This window comes from Hesperophylax consimilis, chromosome 5 (genome assembly GCF_061612785.1).
Source record: "Hesperophylax consimilis isolate HC1 chromosome 5, BYU_Hcon_1.0, whole genome shotgun sequence".
Classification (NCBI taxonomy): Eukaryota; Metazoa; Arthropoda; class Insecta; order Trichoptera; family Limnephilidae; genus Hesperophylax; species Hesperophylax consimilis.
In genome coordinates, this window is record NC_142840.1 from 32,028,788 (window position 1) to 32,056,600 (window position 27,813).

The 27,813-nt window shown below is 37.8% G+C and overlaps 3 protein-coding genes and 1 long non-coding RNA gene across 6 annotated transcripts in view; 2 read left to right on the top strand and 2 right to left on the bottom strand.

The window, feature by feature from the left end:
* Positions 1-20,778, top strand: part of LOC149423787 (cytoplasmic dynein 2 heavy chain 1-like) — a 52,754-nt gene extending 31,976 nt beyond the window's left edge. For both annotated transcript variants that reach the window (XM_089631807.1, XM_089631806.1), the window contains exons 16-25: positions 971-1,131; positions 2,086-2,337; positions 3,068-3,230; positions 3,595-3,842; positions 5,558-5,678; positions 5,801-5,940; positions 6,224-6,373; positions 7,388-7,634; positions 19,426-19,571; positions 20,228-20,778. In XM_089631807.1, coding sequence (XP_089487933.1) covers positions 971-1,131; positions 2,086-2,337; positions 3,068-3,230; positions 3,595-3,842; positions 5,558-5,678; positions 5,801-5,940; positions 6,224-6,373; positions 7,388-7,634; positions 19,426-19,571; positions 20,228-20,386 — 1,787 coding nt within the window. In that variant the 3' untranslated portion in view covers positions 20,387-20,778. The remainder of the gene's footprint in view (positions 1-970; positions 1,132-2,085; positions 2,338-3,067; positions 3,231-3,594; positions 3,843-5,557; positions 5,679-5,800; positions 5,941-6,223; positions 6,374-7,387; positions 7,635-19,425; positions 19,572-20,227) is intronic.
* Positions 12,150-16,839, bottom strand: LOC149423789 (uncharacterized). 2 transcript variants are annotated; one of them, XM_089632116.1, is made up of 3 exons: positions 15,504-16,839; positions 12,607-13,883; positions 12,150-12,354 (listed from the first exon to the last, which is right to left on the bottom strand). In XM_089632116.1, the coding sequence occupies exons 1-2, from the start codon at positions 16,651-16,653 to the stop codon at positions 12,610-12,612; spliced, it is 2,424 nt and encodes an 807-aa protein (XP_089488242.1). In that variant the 5' UTR covers positions 16,654-16,839; the 3' UTR covers positions 12,150-12,354; positions 12,607-12,609. The 2 variants fall into 2 exon arrangements, with proteins under 2 accessions (XP_089488242.1, XP_089488243.1); XM_089632117.1 differs by lacking the exon at positions 12,150-12,354 and having other exon boundaries at positions 13,427-14,542.
* Positions 20,779-20,880: 102 nt separating the features above from the next.
* On the bottom strand, positions 20,881-25,340 carry LOC149423790 (transmembrane reductase CYB561D2-like). Its single transcript, XM_089632118.1, has 2 exons — positions 24,993-25,340; positions 20,881-24,510 (listed from the first exon to the last, which is right to left on the bottom strand). The coding sequence occupies exons 1-2, from the start codon at positions 25,206-25,208 to the stop codon at positions 23,989-23,991; spliced, it is 738 nt and encodes a 245-aa protein (XP_089488244.1). The 5' UTR covers positions 25,209-25,340; the 3' UTR covers positions 20,881-23,988.
* Positions 25,341-26,953: 1,613 nt separating this feature from the next.
* On the top strand, positions 26,954-27,490 carry LOC149423791 (uncharacterized). Its single transcript, XR_016302229.1, has 2 exons — positions 26,954-27,178; positions 27,265-27,490. It is a non-coding gene; the product is annotated as an uncharacterized LOC149423791 (long non-coding RNA).
* The last annotated feature ends 323 nt before the right edge of the window (positions 27,491-27,813 follow it).

The following is a 27,813-nucleotide window of genomic DNA, read 5'->3' on the forward strand; positions in this document are numbered from 1 at the left end:
ATGATTTGTCCAAAAGCTGAAACAGACCTAGAATCGTTTTTTAACAGGAACCGTTCAAATATTTAAAAAAAAATAATGGCTTAGATTGGCCATTTGATGACAATGTAACTTTTTTTTTTAGAATAACTCGTGTTTAGGGAGGGGGTGTCGTTTTAAGTTTTTAACATGAATTCATTTTGGGAATACTGCCATGCATATAAACTTTGAAATTATGAACATATGTGTACAGAATAACAGATATCTTATACGCTTTATTTTTTTTATTTTAAATTCCCGTGTTTACAAATATTTTTTAATAAAATAACTTACCAAACAAACAAATTAGTCTGAGGTAAAGTGAATTTTAAGTTTATTCTTAAAATTTTCATAATTTTTTTCTGCTTGAATTTCTTTAGGGAGTTTAATAGTTTAAACATTTAATGTATTTAGGGATTATCATTGGTCCGTATTATCAGTGGTTCTCGGTCTGGTGCTAAATGACTAATATTAGTTTATCTTTCTGTATTTTTTTTATAGATTCTGTTTCATTTTAAAACACTAAATTCTAGGAATAATTCACGAGTCAATTAATCTGACGGTTTTTTTATAATTATTTTAAGTTGTCTTCTTTGGACTACTTCCAGTTAGTTCTATATGCTCCTCCCATAATAGTAAATCTTAATTGACTTAGCTTAGCGAAGTCCTGTTTTAACTACGAGCTATCAAATAGGAATAATCAATATTATGGTACGTACCAGACTGAAGAAAACTCCAAAAGGATTCTCATTGAGATGGTGACATTCTTTGGATTTTTTTTTTATATTTCCTTATTTGAAATAGTAAAAATATTACATAAAAAAATGGTTTGTAATTTAGTAACTGTTCATAACTCAGTTGCAACCTTTCTCATGGAATGTATCAAAAAAGAGAATTTACAACGGATCTCTCACCAACAGGACTGTACACTGACTAAAACATAAATATTTTGCAGGTGTGAACCAACTGTTCCCAGAGGGAGATCTCTTGGCCGTGGTGGAGAGATGGGGCGCACCTGAGCGGCCAATCCTTGTTGTAGGAGCCGCAGGCACAGACCCTATTGACCAAATAAAGATAAGGGCCGGCCATGTTGTTGGCATGAATCAATTTAAGCAGGTAAAATAAATAATATTTAATATTCGTTTTTATAAAACATCAATTAAATTAGCTTGAGGGCGTACTGTATACATTCATCTTTATTAAGTACATTACTACATGGGTGATGTAATGTGCCTGTCTCGCTAGGAAATCCTGTGTTATTCACAAAAGTACTCTAAAGCAGGACCGGACATTGACGTTGCCGGGTCTGGTCCAAAGAGAGGTAGGGTAGTCCATGGTCCACGATGAGGAGAGGGTCATAAGCGAAAGATGGCGAGTACAGACAGAAGTTGGAGCGAGGTAGACCGGGCAGAGCAGAGAGATTTGTAGAGTGGGCGATGATTGCTGGTGATCTGCTTTGGAAGGGGTTTATAGGGTCTGACAGTGGTTGAACGCTACCACTGCCACTGTTTCGGGCACGATATGAGTATGGCCGGTTCGCTATCTCTTTCCAACCCCTCTGTCTGCCTCCCTCCAGCCCCTACTCTGACCTTTTATTTATTTGTAAATGACACATATTACAATTACAATACAGTTTTAGTCATGTCAACCTAGTTTTATACATTATATGTTACTGTGAACCCAGGCCATGAGGGAGCCAGTTCCCGCGAGGCCGTTTTAGAAGAAGACCTTGGGCTCGAATTTTTTCTTATGTGACTCGTCAAATGGTAATTATCAAGTCAAGCGCAATACGTACGACACAAGTATTGTTAATGGAAGGTGCTCCGATGAACTAACCTACTAGCATATTTCAACCGGAAAAATATGCCATACGCGTGCCCAACATTTTAACACAGTTAACATTCGCATTATGGAGATTGTCTCTAAAAAAATTATGATTCAAATCTCTCAAAGCTATCTCTGTATTGGTGCAAGGCATGATGACATTGTTGAACTAAAATTTTATTAAATTATATCCCTTTTAATTTATTATGTGTTTATTTATTCAACAAAATCTGATGACATCTCTAGGTATGGGTGTCCCAAGAGATGAACGAAGAAGCACTCCAACATCTTATTACCTCAGTCCAGTGGGCCAAGAATTCCGGTGGATGGTTAGGGGTGCTCATTGGGGCGGGTGGTTGGGCTCACTCGGCTATACAGAGCATCCTCATCTCATCCCAGGACCACTCTAGTCCCAAATGTCGCCTGTGGATCGTCACTGAGGATCCATCTTCTATACCACCACTGTTTGCAAGCCTGTGCGTTAATGTTATCATGGAGGTTGGTTCTTTGAACTGTAATATTATTAATTGTCTCAGAGATTATCCCGAACTTAAGTATTTATACTGAATCATTTTTAAAAGCTCAAGTTACATAAGTTTGCCAGAACCTAACATTTCAGAGTGATAAATACTCTCAGTATCGCTAAAGACAAACTTTAAGAATCGAAACATTGAAATTACCTACTTTAGATGTGTTTGGTGACCATATCTGAATTCCCCTCCCCATTCCTCTCAGCTTCACAACATTTCCCATTGGGGATGCCATTGTCCTACTGGCTCTGGACATTTGAGATTCTTGTGCGGTATAAACATATTTTGGGATCCATTAACAAATGAGGAGTCGGATGAAAGCAGCCTTACTGGAGTTGGACCGGTTTTCAGGATGTAACTGATTTAATGTCTTTGAACAAAATGTCATCCCTCAAATATTAATTCCATACACTTTAGATAGCAGTAGACTCAAAAGAATTAAGTCTTAAAAAGAATAAACGCTAAAATCTATGATTGCCGATGCCATTTATAAGCCACAAGTTATTTTTATCATTTCCAAATCTGTTTTGCACCTGTGCGTACCTAGTTACATACTGCAAATGTTGTTAAAGTAGCACTTCATACGAATGACCTAAATTTTATCAATCATTGAAAATTTAAAGTTGTAAAATTATTTTTATTACGACATTAGAACCATGACTTTGATTCATTTACTAACTAAGTTGATTGTTCCCCAGGCTCCAACAGGCATAAAGAATAACCTACTACGGACTCTCTCCCTGTGGGCACCCCAAGGAGGATCTGCCCCAGGACCTAAGGATGCTGTGAAGACGAGGCTGGAGTTTTCTCTGGCCCTGACACATAGTGTCATACAGGAGCGCTGCGCTTATATACCTCAAGGTCAATATCTATCGACCAACAATATCTAGATAGGACACATAGTGTTAACACTCACTAATTTCGAGTGAGTGTTCAATTTTACAAGCCATTATTGCTTTGTGACGTGTGAATGTATTCAAGTTACAATAGTAGTTTTATCACAAAATTCCACACTCAATATCGGTTTGCAAATACGGCGCGCCGATAGAGTTGTTCGTGAAGTTGGGTTCTTAACTTTAAACTGTGATGCGTGCCTTTCTGGCTTCCTATTGGTAGACCAAACGAACATCAACATGACCAAATTACATTATGCGATTTTGGGTTAAATTTGCGCTCTGTGTTATGGTAGTAGACACAAATTTTAAATCCGAACTGCAATTTCCAGGTTGGCGTGCTAACTACGGTTTCCGCTGGGGTGATGCGGAGGCCTGCTCCTCAGGCGTACGTCACTGGGGCCGCGGAGGTCCGGCGGGAGGGCTGTGCTCCGCCCTGTACGCCGGGAGGGTCACCTGCCCCCGAGACGCCCGGCTGGCGCAGGCCATCATCCAGAGGAACTTCCACGAGACGGTGCTGGGGCACACGTGGAAGCCTCTCGGTCTGGATGTCACTCTGCCTATGTCTACTAATTTACAGGTAAACTGTTAATAAAAGCTGGATGCCAGAATGCTAATTAAGAAGAAAAATATTTCAGCAGTATTCCAACATTTTTTCCAACCTACAATATGGCTGAAACTTTAACCCCATCTATTAATGTAACTTTGTACCGATTTTAAAAAGTCAATTTTGGTATGTTTATTTCCATCCCATTTTCAGACAGTTTCTTTTATTTAAAACAATAATTTCTACATTGTTGGTAAAATCAATAGTAATAATTTTATTTAGTATTTCACACTGCCTACTACTAAATCTTCAATAGTTCAATGAATAGTGTCAAATCAAATGTCGGCAAATCATTTTAAAGAGCGCACATTTTAATGAATTTGTGCACACCGATAGTGGTTCTAATTTGTTTGACGGTTTGAAAAAGTTTTCCCACAGTCCCCTCTTACCCTGCAGTAGTCCCACGATACAGTGTGGTGTACCACTACGCAAGCAAGAATCTCTTTAAAATGATTCTACTAGCCCTTTTTGTGGAGTGGATTGAAATGAATTACATCACCGCAATCTTTGTTAGTGCAGGCTGTGCTGTAGTAAATGAACGTTATAGTTAAAAGGACCAAAGACTCTGTATCTTTCGGGTTAACAAACCACTAAGTTTGTGGTTTAACCTTTCCTCGCCAGTGCTCTCAACTGAGTGGACAACTTCTCTAATTACTTAAATTACTCTGTAAATATACTAAAGACAGAGTTCATACTTTACGTATTCCTCCACAATACATTTATGTATTGGATGAAATAATTACGATGTATAAATATTTACCGAGTGTACAGCACCGGTGCATGAGTATTTTTTTAACACCGGAAGGGAAGGGTTCATAAGGGTTTGTGATGTTTGTGGCACGGGCCTTTTGAAAGATACAGACTAGGCCCGCTGTTTTTGGAGTTTTGCCCTGAGTTTAGTACTAATCCCTGCCACTACCTATACTAAATATACTACTATACAGGGTGTATCGGCACGTACCCTACAAACTTTTACCAGCTATTCCTTAGCACATTTGGAGTAAAAAATGTTATGAGCACTTTGATGTCCGGTAACATTTTTTTTAATAAAAAATTTACTATTCATATTTTCACCACATGTCACCAATGTTTTATCCTTTATCAAAGTTTGAAAACTCATCTGGCAATATTTTGTTCGAGTTTCGTTGAATAATGTACGTACGTACCTACGTTGGCGCGCTTTTACAATCACAACGAAATGGCGCGGCACCATTCGTCTCATTTTTAGCTATTATTATTTAGTGTGTACGAAAGAGCGAGGACACTCTTTGACACACTTGCTAATAACAGCTGTTGAACACGAGAAACAATGCAAATGACAGTGACGGAGTGTGGATTTTTTTATTTTTTGTTTTTAATGGAAAAAAAATGTTACCGGACAGCAAAGCTCCCATACCATTTTTTACTCCAAATGTGCTGAGGTATAGCTGGTTAAAGTTTGTCGGGTACTTGCCGATACACCCTGTATATTACGAACCAGTGTCAAAATCCAAATACAGGTCTCTTTAGCTTTCAGTTCATTTTCTACAGCACATCCTGTATTCATAAATTATGGTGGTGATTACAGTCAATTTTTACTTTGGTGATTATCTTATAGGTGTAGGAGAAACTGAACCGAGGTGCTCAATTATGTGTGAAGTAATTATTTATATTTTTGCTAATGTGTAATTATTATTGTATTTTTACAGGATTATTTGGTTGCACTAACACAGTTCCCCAACAATGACAGCCCTAGTCAACTCGGTCTCGCCAATAACATCCACAGGGCGAGAGAACACCAAGCTGGCAACACTGTCATGAGCCAATTAAGTAAGCTTTCCATGTTTATAATATATGTATTCCTTTCATCGAGATAATAATATGTAGCAACATTAGAAAAGATATCATTAAAAATGTGACCAGATATATTTAGGATTATTGTGCCATTGTAGAATCTTACCACCACGGAGAGATATCACTTCAATATGATAACAAATCTTGGAAGAAAAAACTGGCACCTATTTTATCACTATGGAAAAAACTCAACAGTGGACCTGACTCACTGGTCAAAGCAAAAATTACTGACCTTAAGGTACCTATTCAACTAATTTAATATTGTCCACAACAGAACTTTATTTCTTAAATATCCTGTAATGAACCTGCAACTTGCATCTTGTATGAGAGTGACAACAATGTAGGTGTACAAGAGCCAGGTTGTCCAGTGTCTCTTCATTACCGCCTGTCATCCTATATAATACATTGTGTTAATTACAGTATATTGACTATGATTTAGCCATCCCAATTGCAATCTTATGCAGAAGGGTGTTTACAAAAAGAAATGACATTACATAAATTTGGTTTGTTTCATTTTGAAGATGGAAAGGAAAGGGAATGGTTTGATAGAACGGGAATGGGAAGCAGCCGTAATGATAGTCCATGCAGTGCATGCCGATCTGTCTTCCCTCCGTGCTGGACCTACCGATACCGTCTCGAGAGAACTGGCTGCCCAACTCATTGCTGATAAGGTTAAAAATATACATGCTTCATTAAGAATATGCGCTGACCAGTTTTTGGAAAACTACATGTATATATGTAGTTTTTCGAAAACATATGCATGAAGATAAATATATACAAGTACCTGTTATTGTTTTCAAATATACATGTTGATAATAAATACAAGAAAGTATAGAATTGATACAATTTATGGCAATAATTTCTTAGAAAAGTGACAAACAAGATTCAAGGATCCCATTCTGAAATGAAGTAAATAAATTATAATATGTAATTTGATATTTTATAGCCTTGTAATGATACCCTTTTATCTAAAGTTATAATTCTTAGAGCCAGTTGTTTTACAGAATTTGATAAATTCACAAATTTCAAAGTTCATTTTCAAGTTCCATTCAAGTTTTGTTTGATATTTCAGTTCTGAGAAACAAGTGGCTCGTAATGAAATAATAACAAAACGTGAATAGAACTTTTCACAGAATTTTAATTTTAACTTTGATATTTGATGAATTGTTCAAATTCTGTGAAACAACTGGCCCTTAGATGTTTCTTCACAGGGATGTGCAAGTTTTCAATACTCATGTTGTGTACTCACATCGCAAACAACTGCTGAAATGAAATGTCACTACTGAAATCACGAGACCCGCATCGCCACCAACCATTGTTGAATTCTCAAAAAGTCAAAACTAGAATTCTTTCATAACCTTACTCACAACAAAGAAAAACATTTGCTGTAGATGTCATTTTTATAACCTGTCCATTCTTTGTTGACTGTTTTGTTCCTAGCATTGATCTAAAGCACATGCATTGTTATAAAATGTCTGATACAGGTGAAGCCATGTTTAAAGTCTTGATGACATGAGTCGGAGCAACTTCACCTGGCTGGTTGCGGGAAATTGGCCTCGTCGACGAGTTTACAAAATGTCGACAACGTGTGCTTGTGTGATTTACGGCAGTAGTCGCCAAATACTAAATCCCTGTTGAAGATAGGCCTTTGTAGTGAAATGAAATATGTATATTGTTACATTTAGACCCCGGAAGGCTGGACCTCTGGGTGGGAGGGCGCCCCACGTACCGCCTCCTCCTTTCTGCGAGGGCTGTGCTCCCGGGCTACGGCAGCCCGCCAGCGCGCTACGGGGACTACAGGGGGCCCCACCCCTCCGCTAGCCCTAATGCTGCGCCCCGCCAGGGCCCCACACGCCCTGTTGTGGGACGCTGCTGTCCACTTTAATCTTCCGCCAGAAAGACTTACTCTGATCACTACTTGGGGAGAAGAAGGTTTTAACTTTCACATTATTATACATAACAATTCTAAAACTCACAATAAAAATGATTGCAAATCAAAATGCACAATATTAAAAACACAATCAAATATCTAGAAATTATTGATAAAAATCTGAAATGGTAGGACCAAATATGCCAAGTTGTAAAAAGAAATAAGAAAATTAATATACAAATTTTTAAGAATCAGAAATTTTTATCGATACAACACCTTTATTTAATATACTACGCCTTAAATATGATTTAAGATTTTCACGGCCAAACATATTTTTGTTATTTGTTTTTGGGGTGTTATGCCGTGTTGCGCTAACTCCTTCTTTAGCCAACGTTTCATTAATCCCATAAACATTAATAGAGACGATAGAGCTAAGCTCAATAGTTCTTCTTCTTCTTTATGTGCCGTATCAGGTCCCCCCGACGTTGGCGATCACTCTTGAAAATGTCTCTTTGTCTTGCGCTGCCCGGAATAGCTCCTCCACACTTCTAATGCCGGTCCACTCTCGTATGTTTCGCAGCCAAGACATTTGTCTCCTACCAGGCCCTCTGCGACCCTCTATCTTGCCTTTCAAAATTAACTGGAGCAAGTGATACTTCTCCCCTCGAAGTACATGACCCATATATGAAATTTTCCTGATTTTTATTAATCTAAGCAGTTCTCTCTCTGCTCTAGCCCGCCTGAGAATTTCTGTGTTGGTGATCATGTCGGTCCATGGTACTTTGAGTATTCTCCGGTGAAGCCACATTTCAAAAGCCTCTAACCTGTTCATGGTATTTACTTTCAAGGTCCATGTTTCACATCCATACAACAAGACCGACCACACATAACATTTTAGCATTCTCTGCCTTAGTTTTAAGCTGATATTATCATTGCAGAAGAGGGATTTCATTTTAATGAACGCAGTTCTTGCTGCTTCAATTCTGCACCTAACCTCTACATCTGGGTCAAGAGTCTCCGTGAGAATACTGCCGAGGTATCTAAATCTTTCGACCTTTTCGACATTGCAACCATTTAACTGTATCACTGATTCAGAGTGATCTAGTCGTCCAAAAGTCATCCATTTTGTTTTATTGACGTTGATTGTTAGGCCCAGTTGCTCACCAGCATTATTAACAAGATTTAATAGGTCTTGGAGGTCATCGATACAGTCAGCTAGTAATACAGTATCATCTGCGTATCTTATGTTATTAATGACAACTCCGTTGATCTTAAGACCCTTCTCAGTATTACTTAGGGCTCTTTTAAAGACATAGTTGGAATAGAGATTAAACAATAGTGGCGACAGGATACAGCCTTGTCGTACTCCACGCTGAATGGCAATTGCATTAGATCTCTCATTCCCATGTCTTATTTCTGCTGTTTGGAACCAATACAGGTTTTTTATGAAATTCTGGTCTTTGGTGTCAACGTTACAATCCGCAAGCATTTTCATTAGGTCAGCATGTTTTACCCTGTCAAATGCCTTTTCGTAGTCAATAAAACAGGCAAAAACTTCCTTTCTTTGGTCACGACACTTTTGCAATAGTACATCGATAGACAATAATGCCTCACGCGTCCCAAACGCATTTCTGAAGCCAAACTGGGTGTCATCCAAGTCCTGCTCGCACTTATTGCGTATCCTGGCATGTATTATTTTGAGGAATAATTTAAGGACATGACTCATCAGGATTATTAATCGATAGTCACTGCACTTCTTAGGGTATTGTTTTTTAGGCAATGTCACGAAGGTGGATTTTAGCCAATCTTGGGGTATATTCCCTGTGTCGTATATAGAATTAAATAACCTCAACAGGTAGTCAACATTTTCATCATTAAAGAGCTTCAACACCTCAACTGGAATATCGTCTGGTCCGCACGCTTTTCTATTGTCTGAAGTCTTTATCGCATGAAGAATTTCTGATTTTAAAATCGATGGTCCATGCAATTGATCATTGGGAATATTAATGTCAGGTCTAATATCTTTGAATGTATCATGAATATACTTTTCCCATGTTTGTAAAATATCTTTTTCATCCAATATTAATTTATTGGAATCGTCAACTAAACATGATGGAGTAATTCTTCTAGAAGTGCCTGTAATTTCCTTTAATTTTTTGTGAAGTTTGAATGCATTGTGACTACGACTGTACGATTCTAGTTCTTCACACTGTGACTTCATCCATTCTTCTTTGGCTTTTTTAATTTCACGTCTAATCGTTCTTTGTAAGTTTTTATATTGTGTCTCATTATGTTTGTGTTTACGTCTCTCATCCATTAAGTTCAAAATGTGGTCAGTCATCCAATTCTTTTTTCTAATTTGCTTATCAACTTTCAAATTTGCATCACAGGTTTCACGTATAACTGACTTAAGGTTATCCCATTGTGTTTGTATTTCTATCGATGGATCACAAGGGAGTAGCCTAATATTATCGTTCAAAGTCTGAGATACCCTATTTCTGACCACTTCTTCATGGAGTTTCGAGATTTCCATTTTAATTTTGGTTTTGGGCTTTTTTATTTGTTTTAAGCGTAAAACAATATCGGCAGTTAACAAAACATGGTCAGAACCAATGTCCGCACCAGGGTACGTGGTGACTCTCTTTACGGAGTTCCTGAATCTATGGTCTACTAACACATAGTCAATTTGGTTCCTGACAATATCATAGATTGTTCCATCCTGGGGTGATCTCCACGTATAAAGCCTTCTTTTCGGGAGTTTAAACCAGGTATTTAATACAACCATATTTTTATCCTGGCAGAATTCATATAGTCTATCACCTCTTTGATTGCTTATGCCTAAGCCATATTCACCAACTATATGAGAGCGGCGACCTTCACCAATTTTGGCATTTAAGTCTCCAATGACAAAATTGACTTCTCCTCCTTTCAAACTTTGCAATGTACTGGCTAGTGAGTCATAAAAAGATTCCACATCACCATCATATCTCACTTCCGCTGTTGGTGCATACACTTGAATAATATTCATGTTGATGGGTTGACAGTGTAATTGTAATAATATTATTCTGTCCGAGATGGGTACAAAATTCTTAACAAATTTTACATACTTCTCCATGACAAATACAGCAACTCCGTTTCGACGGTTTCTGTCCTGTGGGTCACTTCCTGAGTAGTATAGATTTCCCTTCTCATGTTGGTGTATGCCGCTGCCAGTCCATCTCAGTTCACTAATTCCAAGAATATCTACTTTTAATCTTTCCATTTCCTGTATTGCATTATCCAATTTACCGCTGTATAAACTTCTTACATTCCATGTTCCTAGTCTTATTTTTGAATTCACTATTTTGAGCCGGGAGATTCTTCGCACCCCTGGCCCATTTAAGGGCCGCCCGGGACTCGGGGCCATTGGTTGGTTTCTCTCCATAGTGATATGCTGGGAAAAGATACTGGAGTGGTTTCCCATTGCCTTCTCCAGGGATTTTTCTGTAGGGGTTGCCTTCCCTTAGCTGAGCTGATCCGGTTTTATGGCGCCAGAAACTCGCCATTCGCCCTCTCCTTATCAGCTACGACCATGATGTTAGGGTCAGTGGTCATATTGCCCGGGACTCGCGGGATCATAAAGACCACTCTAGGACGCTAAGGAGTAGGACTTACTGGAAATGTTGCTGATGTTATTGCAAGATGGCGTATCACGGTATTTTATAGGCCCACATCCCCCAGCAGGAAAATGTTCCACCGTGGCCTTTCCAGTCATTGAGCCCCTATCCTATATATAATAGTTCTTGGTATCCGGTAATTGACGGCTACACCAGAGCTAAACGAAGAAAACCACTTTAAATAAAAAATGATACGTTAATGTTAGCTCAGAGGGTTGGAGCTGGCAACACGGTATCACATCCTCATACATAAGCTCACTTTTCACCACCACCTCAAATAACACATCTGCCCTGATGATGGACACTGCAATGCTGTCCGAAACGTTGGCTAAAGAAGGAGTTAGCGCAACACGGCATAACACCCCAAAAACAAATAACAATACTACGCCTTAGTGCAATAAAATTTACAATACATTATCATTAGTTGAGCTAACCTTCTCACAATAGGAGTCGTACAGAGAATAATAATTAAAATCATAAAAAAACCCAGCGATTACCCAACAAAGCGCTTATTCAAAGAATTTCAATGACTTTCACTTAGGATGGGACTAAGTTCTGTGAAAGTTCTACTCAAGTTCTGTTACTATTTCAGTTTGGTGAAACAACTGGCTAATAATAATATAATAACAAACCTTCACAGAACTTGAAAATTAACCTCTAAATTGTTCAGATTCTGTGGAACAACCGTCCTTTAAGATCTGTGCATTAAAAATTCAAATCATAAAAGAAAAAGACAAGTACAAATTTTTAACTGAAAACCGAACTCAACTCAATAATATTTTTTCATTCCCAAAATTAAATACTTCATTTGCCCAAAATTATTATACTTACCAAGGACGAGCTTTCTTCAATTGGTTACAGGAAGAAACTAGACGCATTAATGACAAAACCCAAACATTGAAAACTGTGAAAATGAAAAAGTTTTACCTTACAATAAAACTTATATTATGTACTTAGCTTTATTTAAAACCTATAAAGTGAGATAAACATTACCATTTTGCAGCCAAATCGACGTTTCTTACCAAGTTCGTGTGTAATTCTTAGTTTAAATCTCCCGCCAATGTCACCTGCTAGTTCCTAATGCATCCTTCAGGCGGCGCCAGTAGTGGGGACGCCATCAATGATGCTATAATTTCATGTTTCATTAGATCTCATCAGGCAGCCCTTGCCTAGGTTTTAAATAAAGCTAAGTACATAATATAAGTTTTATTGTAAGGTAAAACTTTTTCATTATGTAGCATAGGCTTTATTTAAAACCTATAAAGTGAGATATTGTTTGTTATCGCCTGGTGACATTATGCTAATGTGAATCAAATATAATATTTAAATTTATTTGCTAAAAAGAAAATAGGGGCAAGATTTCCAGAAATCAGCTAACCAGTTACAGAGGTTGAAAAAGGTCAGCAACAGATGGGTCGGTGTTGACTCGGCCAGCCGATTCTGCAATTTCCCTTCTATAGAACCTGGCAAAGGTATTGGGACTTCTCCAGTTACCACGTGACAGTATATCGTCCAGCTTATAATTCTGCAGCCAGTTCAGAGATGCCACTGCTGAACGGATGCTGCCAGGTGGATCCTCTACACCAGCATCCCTGAGGACTATCCTAATCCAACCTGCAATTACTGCCCTGGAAGCCGCTTTCACTGTCCCACAAGTTGTAATAAATAGGCTAGGTAGTATCGCCTGCGCTCTCCGTTCCTTTGACAGTTCTATGACCTTTTCCGTCCAATAGACAGGGTCTATGTTCCTAGACTCCGAGCGAGCCAGTCTCCACCCTGATTGTTGCCAGTCTGCCGAATCTGTCTTGCCACCAAACACTGGCCAAATGGAGATGCCTTCACTGTCCACTGACAATCTTTCAGCTGTGCAATGGAGCAATGTGAGATCGTGGACTCGGCGCCCTGATGCCAAAAGCAGGATGGTGGCTGCTCTCCTTGATGCTTCAAAGAGAGTAATATGTTGAGGCAAATTCTTCTCCAGCCATGATGATACAATCCTCGGGTCCCAAATGGGGGGTTTTGAAGGCCTTAATCTAGCTAAAGATATCCCTTTTAATATCTTCTTCACTATCGGATTGGAGCTCAGCTCTCTATTGTCTTCGGGAGAGCCTAAGGTACACACCACTGACTTGTGAACTAAAATGGTACTCAGCGATAGCTTTTCTCTGATGTGTAGATCGGCTAGGAACCTGGCTAAGTCTTCAGCTTTGGGACGCGTGGCATCGAGCTGATTCTCTGACGCCCAGCGCTGCCACCTCCGCCATGCCGGAGCATAAGTGCGAAGGGTGGAACTTCTCCACCCGGATCTAAGAAGTTCCTTCTGCTGACTTGACCATCTTGTTAGGTTTTTGTCCCACCCCCACAAAGCCAAATCTCCAGAGTGAAGGACTCTACTTGAGGAGGGGGGTTGTTGGTCCTGGTGTCTATCAGTGCTTCTCCTAGATTGTGAATCGTAAGAGGTGGACCCAAGGCCCGACACTTCAGATCCGCTCTCCAAAATGCCCTTTCCCAACGAGGAGCCACTACCAGGTATAATCCCCTTGCCCTGTTCAGGTGGCAAAGAACCCTCGGCATGAGGCACGGGGGAGGGAAGATCCAAGCCAGCTGATAGTCCCAGTCCCTGCTCCAAGCATTGTGGTAGTCTGCCTTGTCGTCCTGAAAATCAAGAGAAACATACCTTTGAACCACATGCGCTGTCCTAGAGCCAAATAGGTCTATCTCGGGTCGTCCCCATTTTCTGAATGCTACCTCTGTGAAAGAGGGTAGCAGGTGCCATTCGGGTACAGCACGATGACGAGATAGACAGTCCGCTACTTCATTGAAACGACCGGGTAAGTATTGTGCTGTCATGGAGACACAGTGTTTATCCAAAACATCTAGCACTAGTCGAGTACAGCTCAGGAGTTGAGTTGACCTGGTACCACCCTCCTTGCGGAGATAAGATACGACAGACCTGTTATCCGACTGGATCAGAAGACCCGAGCCAGATAGCTCAAGCGCGTGAGGAGACAAGGCAGCCAACACGGCGAGCATCTCCTTTACATTGGAGTGAAGATTCAGCTGGTCATCAGCCCACACACCGCTGAGAAGCTTTTCGTCCAGCTGGGCACCCCAACCCTGATCAGAGGCATCGGTTGTCAAGTAATGCTCAAACAGCGGCAGATGTATAGGTGACGTCAGGGTGAGCGATCGAACCCACCATCTCAATTCCCGAGCGGTAGCTGCCGGAATTGGTGATGACTCCCAAGGGTGGTAGTGTCTGAGTCCTAAGCACCCTTTCTGTATGTGCCGGCTGTTGAGCCTGCCTCTTGGAACTGCAAAACTAGCAAAGTTTAAAGAGCCCAAGAGGCTGCGCCCCTTATCTAGTGACCACCTACCCGTCTGAATAAAACCCTTTAACAAATAAGATAGGGCTGAAACCCTGTTCTGAGGGAGAGACTTTTCATTAGTTAGAGTATTCCAGCTGATGCCAAGAAATTGAACTTGTTGTGATGGTTCTAATATTGACTTATCAAATTGTATATGCCATCCCAAGCCTTGCAAAAACTCCACCATTTCAATAGACTGGTGTTTTAAAGTAGGCAGGCATTGGTTTACTAATAAAAAATCATCCAGATACACTAGAATTCTCATCCCTCTCTTCCGCAGTTCCTGCGCTACCCAGTTAGTGAAGGTTGCGAATGCCTTAGGTGCGGTGGCCAAGCCAAAGGGGAGGGATGTCATCTGCAAGAGTTCATTCCTATAGATAAGTCTAAGGAAACATCTATGCTGCTCACTCACAGGTACATGAAAGTAAGCATGTGTGAGGTCCACTTTAACCATCCAGTCATTCGGTTGTAGAAAAGTAGGAACTCGATAAACGTTTACCAGACGAAATTTACTGACAGTCAGAAAATTGTTTAAATACTTTAAGTTAAAGACCGGCCTCTTTGAGCCATCTGATTTGGGGACCAGAAACATGTTAGAAATAAATGAGGGAGTGGGAGGTGCCGACTCTAAAACCTTAAGGGCTTTGAGTTTTTCTATTTGTTCTGTCATTGCCACAGAAGTCTTAGTGGCGAAAGGGGAGTTAAATAAATCAATATTATTATTTAGTGGAGGTTTTGATGAAAATGGAATTCGGTAGCCATCTAACATCTTAAGGATGATAGTAGGGGCACCAAGGTTCCTCCACCTACCTGCGAATGAGCGCAACTGACCCCCTTGAAAAGAGGGCCCGCTGTTAAAACCTCTTACGGTCTGGCTTCCCTGCTCTTTCCTTGGGCCGGAACCTACCTCGGGGAGGGAAAGCTTTAGCGGCCCTACGGGCTGGTTCTGGACCTCGACTCTCAGGGTGCTCCCTTCTCGCGATGGTTCTCCCCTGCTGTACTCTAGGACGAAAGGGCTGCGAGTTCTGCACAGTCACAGGTTTAACGGGAGGAGCTGGTCGCGACGTGCTAGGCTGAGGAGCGAGGCACTTCTTCACTCCCCCCAACTTATCCAGCTGGGCCGACAGGAGGTTCGGGTCAAAGAGATATTCCGATGTGGGCGGAATCTTCCGTAAGGCATCTCGGACGTATCCGTCGCTGATGCCTCGCAATGCCCCCTCTCGTCGATACTCAATGTGGCTAGCCCGTTTTCCGCAGACCATCTGCATGATGTCTTTGGACACCTTCTGGGACTCAGACCCCGCCGCGAAGAGAGACTGCACCTTCTCGAAAAGAGTGGAAGTGCTCAGCTTCGTGCCCGGTTCCGCACTCCAGTTGACCAGCTCCTGCAAGGAGGCCTTCAGGAGATCAGCCTGCAGGGAAAGAGCATTGGTCAGGGAGCCGCAGAAGGAGTCCGTTGACGTACTGGCCGATTCCTCCTGACCTAGGCGCTTCAATTCAGGGTTTAATGCCAACATTGAGAAGAGAGGGGTTGCGGCATACGACTTCTGGATCTCGAGGTAGCGGACATTGTTCCAGTTGGCCGTCCCCAGATGCTGAAGGAGCTCCACTTTTCTCACCCTCCCTGGGTCGGCCGATGGTATCTTCGGCTGCTTTAGGTCAGTTGTCCACTCCCCGAGATCCAAGTCGCGAGACGGCTTATTCGGATGGATGAGTCCCATTCCCAAATCTCCTGCCAATTCCTCCCGAAGCGACGCAGGGGTGTCCAGGGAGATGCTGTCCTCGTCATCGTCATCGTCATCCAAGGCGCCACGGACGGGAGCCTCCGAACGCTTCTCTAGCAGCAGACGCAACATTTCCTGCATCTGGGACATCTGCTGTGTTAACAGGTCAATTCGAGGGTCGGCGGGAGCTAATTCACAAACCCTCTGCCTCTTGGGCTTGTCTTCCGCGCAGACCCTTGAACGCTTGCCCCGCGTGTCCGTGTGGATCACCTTCATGACTTCCGCCCTCGAAAATTCGGCTTCCCCGCTCTCGGAACGTTCGGAATCCGACATAATCAAGAAAACACAAAGAAACCACAAAAAACACTAAACAAAAACACACGAAACTCTAATAAATCGCAATTTTACGGATTTCGAACAGTCACACTGTTAATAACCTCGAAAAAAAAAATGTAAATTTTGCGCAAATACTGAAAAACAGGTTATTTTAAGGTATTTGATGTTTGTAAACAAACCAAACGTGTTTGACCTTCGCAAAATAAATGCTAATGAAACATGAAATTATAGCATCATTGATGGCGTCCCCACTACTGGCGCCGCCTGAAGGATGCATTAGGAACTAGCAGGTGACATTGGCGGGAGATTTAAACTAAGAATTACACACGAACTTGGTAAGAAACGTCGATTTGGCTGCAAAATGGTAATGTTTATCTCACTTTATAGGTTTTAAATAAAGCCTATGCTACATAATATATTTTACAAAAAACTATTTCTACGTGAATTACTCTTACAAATTAACACATATCACCCATTTTCTGTATAAAGTATATTACTTATCTACTTTAACTACTTACACTTATATCACATCTACCAAACATATAATGTAACTATTTTTTACTTTCTCAGTGTACTTACTACAGTACGTAATACATATCATATTATTTATTACTTATAAATAGAGATGGCAAAATTTCGTTTTAACTAAAAACGCGAAAAAATATTTATGTTTCGAAAATAGGGCATTTATAAGTTTTCTTTGCGTTTCAAGGCATTTGAAAGTGTTTCCAGTGATTTCTATTTCGCGAATTAACGCGAAAAACGTGATTTTGGCCGTATTTCAGCTAAATTATTCTATTTAGCGAAATAGGCGCGAATTTCCCAAAAATACCGAGTATTAAAATAATATGTGAGAATTTCAAAAAATCTATATTTACATTACGTTTTTTTATAATTTTGTTACTATTTTATGTGTAAATATTTAATATTTTTGTACTGTAGGCTAAAATTGCTTTTTGACATTACACAAATTGCGCGAAATAAATTACGCCTATTGATATTAATCGCAATCTGCATTTGTTGTGTTTGTGTTCGACCCGTACTAAGAGTTTCCTTCCTTATTAATTTAATATTAAAATTAATTATTTATATTCTTTCACATGGAAATACTTGCAAATGAAGGTTAAACATATATTTTACCAAAAATACTTAAATATGCGCTAAAAACATTCAGGAAATACATTTTTTTCTATTTTGCTACAAAACGCTAAATTATGCCTCAAAATGCTATAAAACGCTAAATTTCCAATTGTTAATGCTAAAAAATCTGAAAATTAATGCTAAATTTTGCCATCTCTACTTATAAATAACTACAATAATGTACTGTGCACTCTTCTTCCAAACACAAGCTAATGCTTCTATGGAAGAGTAGTATACAAATCTCTTAATATGTAAATACAATTTTATGTGTAACTTTATTTGTTCGATAATTTATTTTTTTAAATGTGGCATTAGAAATCACAATATTAATGGAACTAAGATTTATCATTGTTTTTATTGTACATATTTAGCGTTCACCCTTCACTTAGCAAAGAGATGCAGTTGAAAGAAGGGGCGAACTGACATTTTAGTTTAATGACTTAACTAACTAACTAACTAACCATCACGCCTTCCCGCAGGGGTAGGCAGAGAGGACAGACCGCCAAACAACTCGGTCTTGGTACACACTTCTTGCCTCATTCACATTCACACCTACTCTTCTATTATTCCGACTCTTGACATGGCCCGACTCGAGTATCTGATTCACTTTATCGTGCCATGTCTTCCTCGGGCGTCCCCGACTTCTGCTACCATTCGCATCATATATTCTCCTTACACTCCTTTCTTTTCTCATTCGCTCTAAATGCCCAAACCATGTAAGCGTACCTTTCTTAATCTAACTTATTACGCTTACATCAGCATTGCACTCTTTGCGGATCTCCACATTTCTCACAGGGTCATACATGGTATAACCTCACATACGCCTCAGGGATCTCATTCTACAGCATTCAGTCTACTTTCATCCTTTCGCTGCCAATTCCATGCCTCACTTTCATACATCAGGCTAGGTACCAGCACTCCATTGTGGACTGCTAACTTAACTCTTTGGACAATTTTTTGTTAGCGTCATCTGCGTTCAGTCCTCCATTTATGGTATGACTTTGCTATTATTAATTTCAACTAAATGGCAGGCATGGTTATGGTAGTCCAAACAAAACAGTGGTAAATACACAGAAAAGTGCAAAGAACTATTTTAGCAACCGAAAATGGAAAATAATGCATTTTAATAGCTATTACATAAAAAAAAAATTGATAACTTTTCTTAAGTAACCTTAAAACATTAACGTCACTAACAGTGGCCGCCAAGTAAACGATCTATTTTTATGTTAGCGAAATAACTACATAATACATTATTTTTCATTTCCAGAAACTGAAATAAGTACTTCTCACTACATATTATCTAACTGATACAAAGTGGTTTTTTTTAAGTGCTTATTAACCATGACCCACTTTACTGTTTGTTTACTCAAAACGGTTTGGTGGTTGTTAGGTTTTTAGATAAGTTGTATTTATTCACTTGACAACAATGAAAAAAAAAATTTATCCATTATCTGGGCTAATTAATTTTAGATTGATGATACACATACATAGATATGTTGATTTCAAGATGTTGTTGACAGTTCATATTAGTTGTTAATTTGTCATAAAGAAATCAATTTAAAGATGAAAAATTACTGCTCTGTGATAGTGTAGACTTTCCCAACAGTGAATTAATTTTGAATATTTCAGGAGAGTCACCGGAGGAAGGTCAAGTGGTGTTGCGCGATCTCCGCCTGGAAGGGGCCGTATGGGAGGGAGGCAGGTTGCAGCCTTGCCGCTCCAACACCCCCCCTTTCAACCCCGCCCCTCCCATATCATTGCAGTATGTACCCTCGGTGGGTATAACAAACGTATTTAGCACACTAAACCTTTAAGTGTTAAATAAACAATGTTAAATGTTGTTATCACATCCCTATCTTTTGGCTTATCAAGCCCCGTATCGCAAAAAGGATAATAAACATCATTGTGCATAGGTAATTTATTATAATGTGTGTATGTAGATCTAATTTTACTTAAGTGGTTTGGCACGTATTAACCAGGAGTGCTGCAGAGTGGTAGATACTCTCAGTATCACCCTGGTGAAAGACCGCTGTTCAGACCTTGCTCAAAATGACTTTAGCAGTGTTTGGCGACCAAATCTGATACTTTCCTCTCAGTCTCCTTCCCTTCAGCCCCACTAGCCCCTATCGTGGATGCCATATTGTCACTGGCTCCGGACAGTCAGGACGGTGACGTTATTCATATAAAAACAACAAAAAAGTGACATTTTCATTGTAATTTTCAATGGAGAGTATCTTCCAAAAATATTTCTTTCTGCCTACCGAAAACAGTTTATTTTGTAAAATTAGAATAAGGTTACGTCTGTTGCTACTTGTGTACAAGGCACATCCCTGAAATGTGTGTCCTAGGATATAATATATCCTAGATAATATTATTATGTATGTAAATTGAATTAGTTTTTGTATGACTTATTTTACTTTTTTTCTCACAGGATTCCACCAAAGACCAGCACAATAAGAACAGCATTGAAATTCCCATCTACACATCATCTGACAGAAGTGATCTTGTGTTCAACGTCGGAGCACCTTTGGCCGATCAGTTTAATGTCAATTTATGGCTGCTAAATGCAACTGCCTTAATTATTCCTTGAAATAATGCTAGAATTCAATCAAAATATGTCTAGTCGCTAGTTAAGTACTTAGTGAACATTTGAATAAGTTTATTTTTAATCTTTCACCTAGTTCCTGATGTAGTAGCACTCTTTTTTAATCTTTGTACATGGCCATCACAGCAGTTGGATTACGAGCGGAGACGTCACAACATCTGTCTCGTGAATAAGTGCTGCTGACAGAGCACAAGTGCACATAACGTTTGGAGTTCAAAAGAAATGTGAATCTGAGGTTCTCGCACCAATCAATGGAGTAAAAATAATTATTTTGCTTTATATTTTTCAGAATTGAATAACTGTAGTTTGAGAGTTTTGTTGTGAAATTTTTTCTTTGTCTTAGTTGTAAGCACCCTTGGTTTTCAAAATAAAATAAAAAAAACCTAAATGGCCATCGCATTTTTCTATATACCCATGAGAAAATATTGATTTGAAAAAGTAAAATCATTTGTAATGCTTTATACAGAGGTATATTATAGACACAAATACATTATAATATTTTGTATACATTATTTTTAGCAACAATAGTTTGATTAGTATATGTTAACAAATAACAGACAAATATATTACGCTTCAATCTTTGGTAAGTAAATATTTGAAGCTAAATATATACAGACTTAAAAGAATATTACATATTCGTAACGGAATGTTTGCAAATCACAAAGCAGGAATGTTTGCAGCACATATTATAATTTTAAGGTAGAAGGAAAGTACTTGTGTTTTGTATATTTGTTTGTTTTATCAAAATAAAAACAATGTGCTTCTGATCATTATTATTATTAAATATTAAAAATAATTGGTCTAGTTTCTCCGCTGAAGAAATCCGCATAATAAAAGTCTATATTATGTGAATAAATGGAAGTGTACACTGTACACTGATGACTTAGATAACAGTAATATAACTGCTAGATATATGTTTTTTTATCTGACTGTGGATCTGAACAGAAACAGCACGTATGAAATCAAATAAGAGTCTTCGACTTATGATATAATCTGATGTCTAGCCACTTTGTGCTTTTTATAATGTGGCTATGAATCAAAATTGAAATTGTCACATCGCTACTAAGGACGGGTTGTTTTGCAGAATTTGAACAATTCATCAAATTTCAAATTGAGATTCTATTAAAGTTCTGTTGTAAATTGAATTGTGGCCAGTTGTATCAAAAATCAGAAATTATGAAAGAACATTCACAGAACTTTGAAAATCAACTTTGTAATTAGATGAATTGTTCAAATTGTGTGAAAAAACCCGTCCTAAAAGACATTACAATAATTTTATATTAATGTTTACAAAATATATATTTTCTTAAATTATTTTAACCCTTTCGGACCATGTATATTTTAAAATATATAGATTTAAGAATTTTTTCCTCCCTATTTAGAGTGAATAAAAAATGTCAGTTTTCATTTTTCAAATGCTGGTATAAACTTATATTATTTGTACACAATGTACAATTTGTCATTTTATGCGAAACACACCCTCTTAGACCTAATGTTCATAAACATATAATGATAAATTTTCAAATACATAACTCTATCAATTGTTATCAAGCATCTACAGTTTTAATTTAGGTCTGAAAGGGTTAACAGATTTTTTTTAGATGTACCTACCTGCATATAATTTTACAGTCATTTTGGCAATAAATGTTCATCTGAAAATAAAATAAAACACATAGAACTAAATCACAACAATGATTGATTTTCATAAAAATACTTTGTTTAATATAAATTTTGTTATCAATAAATTGTTTCAATATTCAGCTACAACAACTTATCTTTGAAAGGATCATTGGGTGAAGCAGAAACCTTGTACATAATAATTATTATACGAATAATATTATTAATGCAACACAAGGAAGTTGTGTGAAAAATAAAATTGTAATAACTATTGCAACAAGTTACGTGAACAAATAATTATGTATTATTCAATACACTGTCGATGCTTACTTTGGTTCATATTAGTTTCACAACTACCTTTTTAAAAACTATGAATACCGCCGTAAAAAATGTGTGAAAGAAATAAAGTTTATTTTTTTGATTCTGATCACTGTTCTAAAAATGCGTAATATAAAAAAAAATTAATCATAATTATTGTTGATTTGAAAAATTACACATTTAAAAAAAAACGGTTCCAACTGGCTGTAACGTTATTACATAGAAAACGCTGGTAAGACGGCTGTCACCAACGTTGCCCGGCGTGACATCAACGCTGCCAAATTCATGAATATAAACGAACATGTCGTTTTGTCAGTAAATCGAAAATGGCATATTTTAAATCATTATAGAAAATTTATTCATCAATATAAAATAAAAACAGTCTACAAATCAAAACTTCGTTTTCAGTGACAATACCCTATTGCTGCATTGAATTATTTTATTTGGTCATTGGGCAAGTGTGTAAAATTTAAAACATGGAGCATGCATTAAATTGTTGAACTTAGGACGGATTGTATCGGAGAATTTGAACAATTCTTCAAATTTCAAAGTTAATTTCCAAGTTCTGTGAAAGATTTTTTTTATTATTCATTTCTATCAAGCAACTAGCAACAGAAGAAAACGTACTTAAATAGGACTTTCACAGAACCCGAAAATTTTTTCTTTTTTTTAAAAAGAAAGACAAACATTCCCAGGTTACGAATAACCTGACAATATTTTAAAATCTCCTACTACCACCACAGTAAGCTGAAAATGTTGCTTGTGTTGTGATGGAGGACTTAGCCAGCCGAGGAATTGAACACACTACGCCTGAGTGCGACCCAAACGCGATGTCAACTCGGCCACCGACCGGTCGAAAATGAATGTTGAAATTTGATGAATTGTTCAAATTTTCCGAAACAACCCGTCCTTAGTGTTGAAATGTAAAGTTACGTCAGCTTCCTGCTTGTTGAGTTTGAATTTTCGATAAGTCATTGAACACATGTTCCAGACTTGGTAGGCATGAAATCAATATGTACATTATGTTTTATTGTCTATAAATATACACGACACTTACAAGAAATAAGTAGTTTTACATTATTATAACCAGACTATGTAAATTTAGTTGACAGCAGAAAATACACACCAAATATAGCTACATGTACAATTTATTAATATTTCATAATATTAATATATAAGCTAAATAAAATCATAACTTGTAAGTGCACATACATAGTAAATGAATTTAGGTCATTTTCCTAGTAAGAACTGTCACACTGAGATAAATACAATATCTTCAACAAAATACATTCAGTGGTGTTGATACAAATTGAAATATTGAAGCTAAAGCATCATATAAATAAAGATCTTTATACTTATCAACTAATATCGTAACATGATTACATCAATAATTAAATACTATTATTTCGAATGCGTAACATTTTTGGCTAAAGTCACCAGATAAATGAATTAACCTTTTATTGGATTATTCAATGGTAATCAATTTTTTAAATGTGTTAAATAATAATATTTTGTAAATATATATTAGACTTATATCGAAAAATGTAAATAGTCATTATTATCACAAAAATATGGGTCAACCAATTTAAAATACAAGCAACGCAAAATATTTCTAAAACATACAATATTTTCAGCTTTTCTTCTAACCATATTTATATTGAAGACCTGATATAAGTTATCCTCTCTCTTATACGAACAACCAACTTAATGCCAGGGCGTAATATTGTCATCAACATGATAGCAACTAGAAGGACAATGCAGATATTACGCACGCTATCGCCAGCGGACCACCACCCTGAGAATAGCCCCAGAATAATAGTGACAACACCAAGAATAAATGTGGTAAGACCAGCGCCTGCGTGAACTAATTTTATATACAACGGAGCAATGATTTTCTTAAATTTCATGCTGAATAATGCTGTTATCCCCCCGCACGATGCAACCAGTGCCATTACATACGCAGATAATCCGAAGCAAGAATGATAAGTGGTGAAGTGGTATTTGTCAGCCCGTATCTTGTTGATGAAAATCGCGAGGAAGCCAGCAGTAAGGATGATGAGGGCCAAGGCCTGCAGGATCCAGTGGCGGGTGGATCGATTCCTTACGGGCATCCATTCGGTGGCGGCATCGCCCGGACTGACGGAATTCACGGCCGATGTCATCAGGAGGAGCCACTGCCAGTTAAATACCAAATCGAGTTATAATTTTTAAATACATAATGTAGGATATAAATCCATAGATTTTTATTTATTATTTTTTAACAAATCGCGTAATAACGATATTTTATTACATTTGCAACAAGTAACCAAAATGTTTTATGTTTCAAGTGACTTCTTGACCTTTCAAGGCACAGATCAATAGTTGTACAATCCATAATAAAGCCGATAAATAAATGTTTTATGTTTCGAGTGAATTGGCCTTTCAAGGCACAGATCAATAGTTGTACAATCCATAATAAAGCCGATAAATAAATGTTTTATGTTTCGAGTGAATTGGCCTTTCAAGGCACAGATCAATAGTTGTACAATCCATAATAAAGCCGATAATTAATAAAAACTTTGGAAATACACCTTAACAAAGCGTAAAGTTAGGCATAGGGATGAAAATCGGAAACATATGGTAGAAAAATTCATCATAATTACATGTTTTTACTTACGCCGATAGACATGAATGTCGGGTGGAATGAAAATAGAGTAACTCCATCCATAAAACACAAATAAGTTATGTAGGAAGTAAATAATATGCACGCAACATTGTTAACAACGTTTAGGAAATTCATTTTAGCGTTTGAGGGAGGATCAACAAGTCTGGAACTCTCGTCTCTCGCCACTTCATCTAAGTCCTGGCCGCTTTCCTCCTCCAAACTATCCATTTGGGCGGCTTTACGTAAACGTCACGACCCGAAAGGTAATAACAATAAACAATATAAAGTTTATTGTTTATGTCAAAAGAATAAACATGTGTTTAGCTAGTGATGCGCAACAAGTTGGCAATCGATCGACACCACAATATAGTACTGCCACGATGACAGCCGGAAACCGAAACAGCATAGATGTACCATTCACGAAACAGTAACAAAATGTTATTTTGAACGCTTATCGATCGGTTTTCCTATGACGTACGTTGAAAAAACGTGAACCCATAATGAACCTAAAAAGAGTTATTCGAGAATAATTTGAAGCTGCGATGCATAAATAAACCAATCACCTGCGATGTCAGGAGGAAGATGTATGAAGCACTGCGAAACTTACTTAATTTTTTAATAATATACATGCTTTGTCATTACTTGTCTCATCGAATACCACAAAAAATCGTAAGCTGTTATAACAGCATTGACAACCACAAATAAAATTATAATTGTTAATTATGCACCACTTTGCATACAAATCATTTCAAAAGTTTGACATACAAGAATGTCAAAAAAAATCATTATAAAAAGTATTAGTCGCAAATACCCGTCAGGAATACTCATCAAATATACCCGTCTAAAATACCCACCAAAAATACCCATAAAAAATACCTACTAAAAATACCCATCCAAAATATATATAAAAAATACCTGGTAAAAGTACCTATTAAAAATATTTAGTCCCGGTATAAAATACTTGTGAGTATTTTGGAACCAGGTATTTTGGAGATTTGTCACGAGTACAAAGTATCGCTTGAAAATACCCGGTACTTTTACTGGGTACGATAAATACGCCTCACCTCTATTCCATAGCCGTCCATACTCCTTTGGCGAAAGTGTGTACCGTCGTTCATTCGCGTCCATATTCCCCATAGAAATATGAATATAAGTAGACCTGCTCTATGTGATAAAAGCATATTATTCCCCACTCCCCATACCGGTTCCATTGGAGCCGGCTAGGGTCGCGTATGGCCTCCCGTGAATCTAGAAAATGTGACGTCATCATATGGTCATCATTCTTGTGCGAACATGGTGCGAACTAGCGTCGAGCTATGGTCGAGCTTCATCGGTTCATTTTACGAAATAACACGGCAAAATAGTGGCTTGTGCTATGAAAACTTGTAAAAATAGATGTGAAAAAGAGAATAAACCCAATGGTCGCATTACATTCCATATTATGTAATCATTATTTTACTTTATTTTAAGCTTATTCACATCGTATAATATGGATCAGTTTTAGAAACATATACTATCACATCGAGATACATCTGGACGCGAAACACAAAGCCGTTTGCATAAGAATCAGGGATGTGCCTTCACCTTTTACGCTTTGATAAAATACATAATAGTATCATTTGGAACGTCTATTTTTTCATCTGTTATTTCTTGCTGGAACTCCGTCGTATTAATAAAGGATAATAAACCAATCATTTTTAAATTTATTCCACTTTAATGGCCTTATTACTAAACGAGTTTTGAATTTTACACAACTCATAAACAACACTTAATATAGGATAAATGGTTGGTTATCAATTTTGAAAAATTGGTATGATTGGGAGTAAAATGCAGATACAGTGAGCATGTTTGGAATGAAAAATGTATGTGTAATTCTGCTGTCCGATGATATTTTTTATCTATTGAAATTAAAAATATTATATTTTTCTATCGCACGTCGCCACCGATCATATATTATCTTTGGATCATACTATCACACGTCGCAACGGACCACGTGTTAGGTACGCGCGTTGTTTCGTATGTACGGTACTGCTGGAACGAGAAGGAGTGCATATCACGTAATGCGCTAGGTTATACCGAGTGGCGATGTGTGATAGAAAAACTTTTTTTTTTGTTTTTAATTGAAAAAGTGTCATCGGACGGCAAAATGATGTCCAAATTTTTACCCCAAATACTCTTAGGAATCGCTGGTAAAAGCTGTGTGTATATAATTTCATTTGGTTTTTTAGTTGTTTTCCTTTTCTATTATCTTCTTAAAAGTGTAATGTTATTTATTTTTTTAAAGATATCCCAAAAAAGAAGACTTGAAGACAATGTGGCGGCTTTCATGAGGTAAAAGTGAGCAGACAAGTATTCGTAACCTTCGTATCTGCTCAGAACATTTCAAAGAGACAGATTTTATAATATACAAACATTGGCACACGTGTGCTACATTTAGGTGCGATTCCATCGGTCTCATTGTCACCAGTTACAGAAAAAATTATCGTTAGTACATAAATTCTTTAATGATATATTATCTTCCACTTTAGAACGTTCCGCAAACATCCTTTAAATTATTTTTAATTAGTAAATTGTGAAATAACTCAAATTAATCAAATAAAATTTTCATTTGCACGCTGGGTTTCGAACCCGAAACCTCCCGCTCCCCGCGTTACCCCTCGACTACGGAGACCTTCGTATCTGTGATTTTTCGGCGTGTATTTTTTCTAAAGGTCACGGGCGTCATCACAGTCAACAGATTAATACCTTCTTTCTATGTTGGTTCATCTTTTAAATATATTTTTATTCAGCTGTTATTATTTATCTAGCATCGATAATATAACTCCTCTACGTG

Coding starts and splice junctions, on each gene's coding strand:
- LOC149423789 (XM_089632116.1), bottom strand. CDS start 16,653: ATGTCGGATTCCGAACGTTCCGAGAGCGGGGAAGCCGAATTTTCGAGG. Junction 13,884..15,503: donor TAAAGCTTTCCCTCCCCGAG/GTAGGTTCCGGC, acceptor CTTGATTTTCAG/GACGACAAGGCAGACTACCA.
- LOC149423790 (XM_089632118.1), bottom strand. CDS start 25,208: ATGGATAGTTTGGAGGAGGAAAGCGGCCAGGACTTAGATGAAGTGGCG. Junction 24,511..24,992: donor CGACATTCATGTCTATCGGC/GTAAGTAAAAAC, acceptor TTTAACTGGCAG/TGGCTCCTCCTGATGACATC.